Genomic DNA, 13,707 nt, shown 5'->3' on the forward strand with positions numbered 1-13,707 from the left:
TATTCATCAGTTGGACCGCCGCGACGGATGAAACGATTTTGCGGTACGATTATCGTAAGACTATAATATAATATTATATATAACAGATATAATAGGGGGGGGGGGGCGGCGAGAGTGTCGCGAGCCGCACCATTTAATGAAAAACAATAATTATTTGAAGATTGCGGGAAAAGGAAAAATGCCTCTATTATATGATTATTTGAGGGGGTAAAATTGTCAAGAGTCAAGACCCTACCCGTGGTTTTGCCACACCTGTAGTTACGTAATAACAGTGTACGAGTATGTTTACGTCGGAAAAACGATTAAAACATTATTAGCCGCCGTCGACTATAATATAATATTATTATAACCAAGACGTGGTCGCTTTTTACATCTTTGCTTTATTTAGGTTAGGTTCTTGCAGAGAGATTCGAGTTTTTATGAAGTAATTGTTTGCTGTTAATTGTATATATTTATGCTAGGTTTAGGGTTCTTTTTCTGAATATTTCTTTATGATGTTTTTTATTTACTATGTTGGATATGTGTTCGTAGTTGGAGTTTTTGAGAAACATAGGCACGAACTCGTGTATAAATGATTTGTTGTTTTTGTTCTATTTGAATATTATTTATTAGATTATTATTACCAAAATGACTCCAGGTCGGACTTTTGGCACCTATCTAAATTTACATCTAAAAGATACGTCGGGGACTGGACGAGGTCACAAAACAATAATATTATTATTTGAGTTATCCCAACGTACCACGTATAACATTATTTCGTTAGATTTTGCTGCGTTCCGTTCGTGCGTCGAATTCAAACATCATATAATTATTATCAAAAATCTACCCGTAATAGGAATTAAGACTGACTTATACGAAAGAGATCAAAAACGAAAAAACAGGTTTTGCGCGCGTCAAGTCCGAAAGAATTCGTGTATAAAGTAACTATTATATATATAGTGTAATATATTATGTTATATTGTAGGCATCTCGACGCGTACAAAAGAGAGCCGAATTCGATTCTTATTTTGATATTATTAATAATAATTAGATAAAAACCATTATATATTATATATGTATAATATGTATAATGACATAATAAATATGGGTACCGACCTGATCTGGTCTAAGTCCAGCGGGCACCCACGTGTACTCCTCCAGCGCGCACCCGGAATCGTCGTCGGAGTGCGAGTGCCGCTGTTGCGGGTCGCCTCCGCCTGCCGTGGCCGTAGCCACGGCATGTAGGTGGTGCGGATGGTGGTGGTGGTGGTGTTGCAGGTGGAGCGCGGCGACCGCCGACGGGTCTTTGCGCCCAGCGGCCGTGGCCACGGACGCCGTGGACGTGGCCGTCGCGCCCACGGCTGTCGTGGCGGCCAGCAGCTTCTCGTAACCGCCGATCGCTTGATCGTAACCCGGTGGGCCCGTAGGCAACGGAGGCAACGGTGGCGGGGGCGTGCCCCGCTTGACGCCGGTCATCGCCGACGACGACATTATCGCCGCGGCACCACTTCCTCCGCACGAGGCCGTGTCGGCGATCGTCAGTTGTCGGTGGTGGTCGTTATTGTGGCTGCCGCTGGTGCTGCCGCCGCTGCTGTGGTCGTCCCTCGGACAGTTGCAGTTCCGGCACACTTGTCTGAAAAACGATGAGAACATTCCAATTAGTAAACATTTTTTCCGTCGTTAGGATATTATTACATAGGTACAATATATGTTTTTATTTTGTTTATAGTTTTGGTGGTTTTGAACATGTCGTGGTGTTTGCCAAGTTTAAACTTAGATGGTGTTCGATTAATATAATATGATGATATATTATATTATATTTCTACGGTATAATGCATGGACGACTGCTAGGTAATCAATTTTTCACAGCATCCAGACAAACATTTGTTGTACCTCATGCAGTCATGCACAAGTTATGACCCACGACGTATTTTTCAATGCCAGTGTAGTACCTATATATTATATTATACACCTAAATATTTGTGAAACATAGAACGACTGCGTTTCAAACTATACTGATGAATAATATCATCGTAATGAATGTTGTAGGTTAGGTGGTTATTGGATTAGGTCAAATCTAAATACCAAAAAACGATTAAAATTATGGTCATACTGTGAACAGCGAAGCACAATTTTATTTATCTATAACTAATTATTGATGAAACAATATTTCATAAACTTATCTTCGGGGCGACCCTCTTTCGTTCGTGTTTATCATCGTAGGTACGTAATAATGTTATTTAGTACATATATAACACCCAGATAACGATAAATGCGCTCAAATGTTTTGATTCTATAGGATGTGAATACGACCTAATAATAAATTGTACTATCTATTATAATTTATAATAAAGCACCCCCGTTATCCAAATAATGTGCTCTAAAGTAATTTGCATTAATAATAATATATTTCTTTATTGCTTAGGTAGATATTTTAAATTACTAACAAATGCACCACTCGAATTCTACACTTTTGGTACACAATATCGTATTATGAACATATTAAAATAATTTTAATTGAAACATTTAAAATTAATTTCGTAGTTTTATAAAATATTTTATAATTAAAATATGTATGCCGCGAAATCACAAAATACTACACATTGGGAAAGTCAACTTGTAAATTTTTCTCACGTATTGTTTACAAGTACATATATAATAGAAAATAAGAGCTCATTGTTATTAAAGCTTTTTTATTCTTTTAAAAATGTACCCCACACGCTAATCATGCATAGATTAGGAAGGTATTTAGGAAGGTATTAAGTTACTTAGGAGGTATTTTACGAATACGTCGACACTCATATTTTAAGTATAACAATAATATGATCAATCATCTAATGTGGCCATCACCGGGTGAAACGTTATTATAAATTTGTAAAAATTTAGCCATTTCATACTGGTTAGATTTAGATAGAATAGCATTAGGTAATAGGTTTACCTGCATGTGAAAAAATAAACATTTTAACATATACAAATTGCCCCCGGGAGTCGGTGGATGAACTTTTAACCCGAACGTTTTGGCGGCTGTTTCTGTACATTATAATTCAGAGCCATACCGAATATTGTACCAAGTGGTACAAACTACAAACATCAGTTTCCGACATCTGTAATATAATATCATATATTTTTTTATAATAAAAACGACGTATTATGGCATTTTATAGCGACCTGGGAATTATGGACGAATAATCAAGTCGAGTCTTTGCCTATATAATCACGATTCACCGGGGCGAATAGACAATCATTTCGTTTATGAGGCGAGACGTAGAATGCGTATAATATTGTGGTATATAGGTATTATATTTAGGTGCTGAATAAAAAAAAGAAATATGAAACGTTTATTTAGGGATTAGGATTATATAATTATTATTGTAATGTATAATAAGTATGTCGTTATATATCTCCGCCGAGTTTGCGACACTGCAGTATATCGGCTATCCCGATTTATTACATTATTACCATCATCATCGTCATCATCGTCGTGGTCGTCTTCATCGTCATAATCATAATCTCAATTATTATGATTACAATAATCCAAGTCGTCGTCGTCGTCATTACTCGTATCCCGAATATTAGCCCCGCGGATAATATACGCACCCTACGGCATACAATTTCACGGGATCCGCTGCCCGGCGATATTTGATTTTACGCTTTGATATTATACCTACATATTATTAATATTTGCTCGAGAGATATGACGCAGTGATATTTATTGAATACCCACAACACACACACACACACACGCACGCGCGTGTATTTTTGATGTTAAATTAGAGCGTTCAAAAGGACGTTACCTATATGACCGCAGTTCGCATAATAATATATTATATCTATGCGGCCGTGCGTAATATTATGAGATACAGAATTTTTATGCGGAATTTTTTTTCTTCAGAAAACCTTTCGCATTATTTGCGACGGGACTCTACAAATACTTCCTACGCAATAATGTACAAAGTATGTAATATCGATGTTTTTGACAAAAAAAAAAAAAGTAGGAAAAAAATGATTTTTTTTCATTTCTTATCGAGTCTTTATAATATGCAAAAATCCTGCTGCAGCGTTCGGCAACAATATTTCAAACCTATAATCGTTGGGTACTTCGTTACGACATATTCTCAAAATAATATTACTATCAAATTAGGCACGCGGTATAAGCAATATTTTAATGCCACGCGTTATTTAATTTCATGATTTACTGCAGCGAGATTCACCTGCCTAGTGATAAAAACATAGTGTTTATGGTGTCGATAAGTTTATAATAATAATAAAAAATATCACTACCTATAACTATTTATAAGAGTTAAAAACTGTCCATTATAAGAGCGCGTGTTCATAAATAAAGATTTTACTGCATATACGCATAAAATAAAATTACACGAAGCCGTCTCGTGTGGAGAAAACTCGTTTTGATGTATAAATATAATTTACAAAACATTTAATTGGCAAATAAAATATTATGGTTTGAAAAATGTTTTTTAAAACTGTTTATAAAATACTTGATACCGAGAAAAATGTGCTATTATTATAATTATTGCGCTTGGTATCGCGATCGATGAACGCGTTGTATATTTCAGCACGTTCATAGCACCCAATGAGTTTCCGATTTTGTTTAAAACAAAACATAATAATGTAGGTAACAATTATTATCATTAACACGCGTCGTTCGTTGATTGTTTTTTAAAACGGTACAATTATAATGGTTTTATAAAAAAATATAACTTTTAGTTTTTAAAAACGATTCACCGATCAAGACTATCAATAGCTAAAGAAAAACGAAAAGTCCATCGAGTTATTGGACATATACGTGGCTTAAAGAAGATACAAGAAAAATGTATGTTTACGAGTTATGCGTTACAGACCCAAATACAGCAGACGATCCCTCCCCTAAATTTTTGGTTCTTAGCGAATTCATACCTCTACACAGCGATCTCGCCCATACGTCATAATAATATTATAATTTATAAGTCTTACTAATACTCACTGCGAGTTTTACATTATTGTTACATAATTTTTCATGGATTAGATTTTGTTTTCATACGCGCATATTATAACCTCTGTAGGCCGTAGGCGTATTATTTGAAAATTAATTTACGTTTCGCTTATAGAAAACTACTGAACAGATTGGCATCAAATTTTGCAGACATATTCCTTGGGACTCGGATATAGCTTCGTATTTCAACCTTAATATTTAAATAATATGTTTCTATAAGGTGCCTAACACTTGAATTTCGTTTTGACTTACGAAAATCGAATATTTTTTTGCTTATATCGTGTACAGGGTATTGCCATTGGTTAGAGAAACAAAATTATTAGAGATATCAGGAAAATTTAGAGTTTAATTTGAACCGCGTTTGGAAATACACAAAATAAGTACTATAATATCCAATCCATCATAGGTGGATTGCCCCGTCTCGGTCGAATTAGTTTACAGAGGTAAGCACAAAATCCAGGTACACCTACATATAGCGCCATATTTGATATTTTTTCATTTTTTCAAGAGCCAAGTCGCGGGTTTGTCCAGATGCTACTGATGATATATATATATAATATTATAAGTCATGATATACACCTGTGTATATATATATATATACGGAAAAGAAGGCGGCTAAAAGTAGTATCTGGACGTTGCGATCTAGCTATAGACGAATGGGTTTCAATCTAGAAAATAGTCACGATGATGACGATAATCGCAATAGGAGGCGAGCGGGCTATATACGAATAATACGGATGACCGGCGAATAGGGGCAGCAGCCGCTCGGGGGAGCTTAGGGGGGGGAAATAAAACCGGATAAAAAGTAGCCGCCGCGAGTCTATATTATACGCACACATGCTATAATTATTTATGCTAATTGTCCGGCGGTCCATTGTATGCGCGCGCTAAAGGCTTCGGCGCGGTATAAATCACTGGCGTGGCCTCCCGGACATATTATTATAATATAGTATGATATTATTATATATATATGGTTACCTATATACCTACACACAGCACAATATAATATATATATATATAAGACCCATTCGCGGAGCGGCGGACTTCTCTCCGGCCGGCTTATATTATAGGGCACGATAAACTCCTCGCGCGGCGTCCCGTATAATATTAATTTGACATTTCAATTGCTCACAGCACACTAAACGAACTGGTGATGATGATATATAGTGCGTCCGCGGCGGACGATCGACATTTTTTTTTCTCCGCTCTCGATGGGTTGTTCGGTGGGTGGTTGGGTGGGGGCAGAGGTATATTTGGAACCCGAAGATGAATCCCGCGCGGGCCCTTCGACCGTTTGTCGTCGTCGTCGTCGTCGGCATCACCAAACGCTTCACGTCGTGCGTGACGGGATTTTCACTTCGAAGTACCCAATTATTATTATGATCATAGTTGTCGTTTTCGTCGTCGTGGCAATCATTATATTTATTGTTGTTTCGTATATTATATCGTTTTAATACGCGTACTTATTTTACAGATATATATATATATATAGGCACGTTATGCTTGTAACGATCATACGAAGGTATGTTATGCCTATAAAATATATTACATATATAGGTACGCGTGACGTTTGCGGCAATAATTCACGAAAACCCGCCTCGCGCGTATAAATAAAATATCATAGGTATAGCTGGTACCCATATATATATATGTAATAACACGGTAATACACGATACCGGAGAAGTGTTTGATTGCAGCGAGACTGCAGCTCGACCGTAATGGACCAAATGAATTAACGATATACGTCCCGACGAGCGCGTGCAGCGGTACCTACGTGCCGTGACGTCTTCCATTTGAAACGTCATGTGTATAGTTTTAGTACCTAAGGTACTTGTAATAATAATAATAATAATTATTGTTATTGTTATTATAATATTATGAGACTCGCGTTCGTACTTCGGTTTATTATGTTTTATATTATTATGACTGTATTACGCGTAACGAGATCGGAGCCGAATTAAGGGCGCCAATGCCACCGCGGAGGAAACAGTTTTATATAGTATGCAAATTGTACGTAATTTATATATAAAACCATAAACAACTTATTATCAAAATTATGATTCGATTTCATGATTTCCATTTATAAATTATATATTTTTTTAAATGTCGTAGCAGTAGGTAATTAAGACGAACGTCAAGAAAATAAAAATACTCATAAATGATTATTGTAAAGTCTAATTTTTACCCAACTGCAGCAAAATATTATGCGCTTTTTGCACCTATATATTCGAGATACGAATTACCACGTCATCGTGATTGCCGATGTACATTGTTAGGGACATGGATATTGGTATATACAGTATCGATTGTCTACCCCGTAGGCCCATGTTTGACGTGCACAAAATGTAATATCGTAAAACTGTGTAATTGTAACAAACGTATAGTTATTGTAACAAGCGCAGGATGCAATCGACATTCATGCACTTCGAATTTGTAGAGGTGGAGGGGGGTACATGTAATAATAAGCATTACAAAATAATTAAATACATTCAAACACCAACGCAATTACACAGTACGTCAAGTATCAATTTCCAGCTCTCTGAATACTCACAGCCACTGAACAAATTAAATACAAAGTAATAAATATAAGACAAAATTACATTTTTTGTTGAAGTATACTTAGCTTATATTGTTACGTACCTTAATCTAATCGTGACTATAGAATAAGAATATAATTATTGATATTTATCTATATAATATGGAGTTTTTGAATAAATTGTTACAGTGGGTGAGTGGGACGACTTGTAGACAGAATATGAAAATGGAAAAATAAAAATTAGACTGTTGGCATAATGATATTATACCTACAATATAATAAATGTCGGAAATTTCAAAATGTATACACTTGTCACTTACGGCTTAGGTACTGCATATTAAAGACCAATTTCACAGGTATTTCATATTTTATGTCTTACACATTATTATAAATCATATTTGAACAGGGGTTTCAATTCAGAAAATATATGTTTACATAATATTCTCATACCATAATGATTGTTTTACGTGACACCTACGTACACTTAATCATTATTAGTTGATATTATAATATTTAACGTATGACTGAAATAATAACTGTGGGCGAATATAATACGCGTGAACAAATATTATTATTCGTAGGTAGCATATTAATCGTACCCAATACGTAATTAAACAGTGAATAATAATTAGTTAATAACGAGATGGAGCTATCAACTATCAAGTAGCATATAATAACACTTCTACGCTGGGTTCGGGTATGTAATATATTCACGACGAAATGAGGTCGGTATAGAATAAAACTATACTGCAGTCATGTAATGAGCAATTAATGTGACATTTTCTGTCGGAAACTAGAATTTATGTTTATTTTGGATATTATATAACTTACATTAGATATACTATACAGCACAAGGTACCGCATATATTATATTATAATACCTACGGATTATTTTGTTTTACTTTTAGTGTGTTTCGTTCTACTACGTAATGACATAATATATATTACAAACCAATAAAACGTAATACATCATTTGATTTTTAATTGATATAAAAAAATGGTTTCATTTTAAATCAATTTAGTTTTCAGGTCTTTAAAAACAAAAGTAATTCACTAAAAAGATTAAATATTTTCATCCATTTAATTGTGGGAATTTGTGTCATTTGTAGAATTGACGATTTAATTCAGTTTATAAACTACTTTCCAAGTGCATATAATATTTTTTTAACTAACAATATATAGAATCTAGAAAAAAACTGTTGTCTGACGACACGTATAAAGAAAAAAAATTACAAAAAATGACTAGACAGAAAAGCCCTGCCGCGTTGTAGGAGTGGTTTAACGAATTGTGTGTGTGTTTTTTTTTTACTACCACTGTCCAGTTTTCTCACTATTGTTCACTGAGTAATTATTACTTATTTGAAATAATATGCAGTCAGTAAAATGTTGTATTATAATTATCCATCCAAGCATATTATAATAATAATAGTAATAAAAAACGTAACTATATATAGTCCCTTGTAATAACTATAATGACCACGAAAAACATACCTACCTATATACCTACATAGCGTTCTATTTATTGGGTTAATTACATGCATTTTGTGTGGTCGGGAAGTATGACAATATTGGTTTTAAATAACCGAAAATACCAGTTTGTTTTTCAGATTGTATTAGCACTGCTGTTGTAGTCTGCAGTGGTGTGTGTATACTGTACACGTTGACTGTTTTTGATAGTTCGTTGAAACTAACCTGTTGTTCACTTCTTGTAGTGCAAGTTCGAAAAAATAACCACAAGTATAATATTTTTTGTATTATGTTTTCCGTGAATTATTATATCAGTATACATTTTTACAGTGTTTCGAGTTGAAGTACGGTTGGTCACGTAAATGTCGCGTTGTGTAATTTTGTTTCACTGAAATATAGTTTCTTGCAGGGTAGGTAGTATATTATATTCATAGTGCGTAATCGCGATAATTATCACCAAGACGAATCATTTCAAGATGACCCGAAAGCCCTCATAACTCGCACTTAGGTATGATGATAATTTGGGGTTTCGAATTATTATTATAGGGTTGGCGGCTACGAATTTAGAATGTTCCACCTGCAGTCACAGTCTAGCGACTGTACTACACCTACGTAAGACAGTAATCTCCATTATTTTGGCATAATGTCTAGAGAGAGTCGTATAATAAATTCTTTTATCAGTGCTGTAGCCGTTCACTCATATATTATATAGCGACTAAAGAACTGCGAGTACCTCCTATATTTTACGTTTATAATGCTAAAGTCGAAACAATAACCGTACCTATATACCTTATATACCGTATATACGATACATGATTAAATGTATATCATTGATTGGGAAGCATGATTGGGACAAAACTTTTTAACATAATATATATGTTTTTAGACTGGGTATTCACATGTTTTGACTTTTCACAAATTTTTGTAAGATTTTCATTACCAAAAAATGTTTAACAAAACATATACTATAAGATTATTTATTCATAACATTTTCCTAGGAGTGGAAATTGTCGAGTTGTTTCCCACGTAATAGTAATCCTAACCATTTTTTTTTTTTTAAATCTTATCACACTGTTTATTAGTTTAATAGCCCCGATATATAGTACAACTGTAGGTTGTACACTGCATGTACGCGTACGCTTTTTAATTTACGCATCGCGTTCGTGTTGCGAATGGTAATTAAATTTATACACTATATAAAGATGTCAGGATAATTTACGAGGGAAAAAAAATGGTCGACGGGTGCAGCTTCTCCTCGACACACGGCTAATCAACAGGTAATGCACCAGACCCAAACGACCTTTAGTCCGATTTGTAGTTGGTATATTAATATATTATATTAAACCTATATCGTATTTTTGTATATCACATGTAGCCGATTTCGTGAGTTAATTTTCTATCTGACCGACACGAAAAAATTCGTCATCGTCACAGCGCATATATATGATGTCTTTCGTGCGTACATATTATAATACGCACAATCGAAATATTATTATGTTATGTATATTATTATTATTGTGTATTTACGACCTCTTCACCAGAGATTGACAACCTGTATACCTAATACATAATATACACAGGCCAATATGTATAGGCCTATATATACGCGTATACATTATGTATATCTATATTATAGGTGCAATATATATATATATATATATATATATATGACCACGTATACCAGTAATATACCGCTATTATATATAATATACTATATACACAAGTACACAACACCGTTGGCAGACTGGACAACTGGTTTTTATATAGTATAGCTGCGGTACCTATACACAATATAATATATTATAATTTAATATCATATATAGTGTATATATACACCATGCACGATATAAATATATATATGAGTATGGGTAGTAGGTGTAAATTGCCGAGGTTAACCAAACTCGCGCATAAATACGAGTGTGTGTGTGTGTGTTCGCGCGCGCGTGCGTTTTCTTTATCCTCGTCCTAAAAAACCTACACACATTGTTAACTGTCATGTCGAAGGTGTAAAACGAGAGGAAAATATCGGTTCGTCATCCACATGCAGCTTGTTGTGCACGACAACTTTCAAAAGGCCACGGCGATTCACTTGCGAATATACTTACATATTATTGGTACACGCATATAAGAATATAACACTGCATATATTATGCATAATATATATATATATGGACAGAGAAATCTGAGATCAGAAAGTATATATATGTCGGTATATATTGGTATTCTCACGGGGCCAAGTCGCAGAAGCCAATAATACATACCTATAATACCTATTGATTTTTAGACGATACATTATAATATGTAATATATACCAATATATGTATATATATATAATATTTAGGACGCATATATCTGTCTAGCTGTGTACATATACTTATGTATATAGTATATAATAAATGTATATATAGGTAGGTCGCAGCCCGGTATCCAAGTTCACGGTGGTTTTAAAATAATAAAAAATAAATAAACTCGAGAACATAATATAATCGTAACGCAATACCGGTGTACGTACTTGCCTGATTACCGCAGTAATTAGCATAATGTTTATATTCATTTTTCATTATTCATGAGCAGTGCGGAGCATAGTGAAAAAAAAGTTGCCCGTGAGTAAAATATCGCGCTAGACGTTTCCCGGAAATAATAAATTTAATTACAGCGAAATATTACATGTATAAAATAATACAAAATTGTATAGATCCGTTCAAAGTAAGTAATATAATATGTACAAAATCGGTATACCACCTGCTGCAGCACGCGGGTGAAACCGACACATATCGTATAAGATCATATTATCATTACCAACGCGTAGAGTCTGATTGCAACGCATATCTGCTGCAGTTTATTGAATCGATTAACCATATAAAATATTCGTATTCTACGTTCGCATAATATAATATGTAAAGCAAACACACCTCCTAACCCTTCCCCGTGACTGCGACACACGCACGCATATAATTATTATTATAATATAACGTACGCCAAAAGAAATGTGCATATATATATATTATATTATATCCGCGGCGTATGGCATATTATATCCGTTTAAAATCGAATTCCCGTCGAACTAATGGACTTTGTGTATAAAAGAAGAAAAAAAAATCATGACTAATGATTGTCCAGTCATCCTGTGTATAGCCACCGCGGGGGCTTTCTTGGACGTGCGCCATTGTGATCCCGACCGGATAATCTCGGTAGCAGACTGACATCCGAAAAAAAAAATCCGAGGTTTGATAAGCATTCTGTTCGTAAAAGGGGCATTATATATATATATATATGTGTGTAGTATAAGCGCGGGGACGACGACTGCGATGACGTGGCGGTGCAGGGGTGGGCGAGGAGGACGAGATTGATTGATTGAACTTCTATTCCTCGCGAGCTCCTATAACGCGCCGAACTTCATGACGCGTTATTGGATCTCAATTTGGGAAGGTACCTACCTATATATATTGTATATAGTATATACCTGCCTAACGCAAACGTCGTATAGGTACATAAAAAAAATACCTAGGAGAAGATTCCATATCTTATTCTACACACATATTTTGTACGTCTATTGCGGACAAAATATATATATATATATATATATATATGTATATGAGTAGTGTTCTAGACGAAGTTTTATCAAACTATAATCACCCGACTATTGATTGAGTATATATATAATATTATATATATGTGTATTTAGTGGTGCTTCGAGACGATCCAAGTCGTAGGCGATTTGTGTGTTGTAAAATACAACGATGACGATGACAGGGAATATTCAAATAAGAACAAAATAATATCGAGTTGTTTACTAACCAAAATATTTCTTTTAGATTAATCGAGCGTATGTGAAGTTATTATAACGACATCATACTACCATAGAGTTTGGAGATAGTTAATAATAAAATCATAATATATTATGATGTTAGATATAAGATATTAACATAGATAATAATAATATATTAATATGTCAAATGATATTGTTTTAGTTTTACCGAATAGTTTTGGTTGGATAAAAAAAAATAAGACTGCCGGACAATGAATACTGTGAGATATCAAATTATGTGAAACGTAAGCTTAGTATATCTTTCCTGATTTTTTTTTTTTAAATCATAGTAGTATGCTTAGAACTTTTTATTTAGAAATCGATTAATTTCCGTAAAATCGTATTCCATCATAATATTATCTTTTTGTTGTGTGAAGTACCTAGTATATGTAGTATGGTTTAATAATGGTTATTTCTTTATTGATTATATTTTAAATCAATACGAAATCAGTATACCTTATATGGTCTATAGAATAAATGTATTTGTGAAACTTGAGAAGTATAGGTAGGTACAATACGTTTGAGATATTGATTGAAAACTCCGGGAAAACTCTTTTCGCAGGAAAAACGTATTTTTTTTTATTTAACAGTAGATAAAATTTGTTCTCTGTTAACGTTTGTTCAACTTCAAAAATTACTTAAAGATAAAAAAATAAAAACGATACTTAATACTATAATATATATCTTTCTTAATATTGTAAATGTGCCTAGCTATATAAAAAAAAGTCGGGGTAACAAGATTTTTTTTCATTTTATCTTAATAAGGAAATAATTGTATCTCGTCATTAAGTCGCTTTAAAATGTTTTTTTTTTTTTTAATGGTATTCTCTACTGCTGATAACGTTATTACTTATTACATAATATAGTTACCATTACTTCTACATCGTGGTTCTATTATTTTTCTAAACGCGGTTTGGATAAAAATAT

At 34.0% G+C, this 13,707-nt stretch overlaps 1 protein-coding gene across 4 annotated transcripts in view; it reads right to left on the reverse strand.

The window, feature by feature from the left end:
• Positions 1–13,707, reverse strand: part of LOC100159889 (protein prickle) — a 201,427-nt gene that overhangs the window by 52,937 nt on the left and 134,783 nt on the right. For all 4 annotated transcript variants that reach the window (XM_008185650.3, XM_001946112.5, XM_016805044.2 and 1 more), the window contains one exon: positions 1,096–1,612. In XM_008185650.3, the coding sequence (XP_008183872.1) occupies positions 1,096–1,612 (517 nt within the window). The remainder of the gene's footprint in view (positions 1–1,095; positions 1,613–13,707) is intronic.

The sequence above is a fragment of the Acyrthosiphon pisum genome, chromosome A1 (genome assembly GCF_005508785.2).
Source record: "Acyrthosiphon pisum isolate AL4f chromosome A1, pea_aphid_22Mar2018_4r6ur, whole genome shotgun sequence".
Classification (NCBI taxonomy): domain Eukaryota; kingdom Metazoa; phylum Arthropoda; class Insecta; order Hemiptera; family Aphididae; genus Acyrthosiphon; species Acyrthosiphon pisum.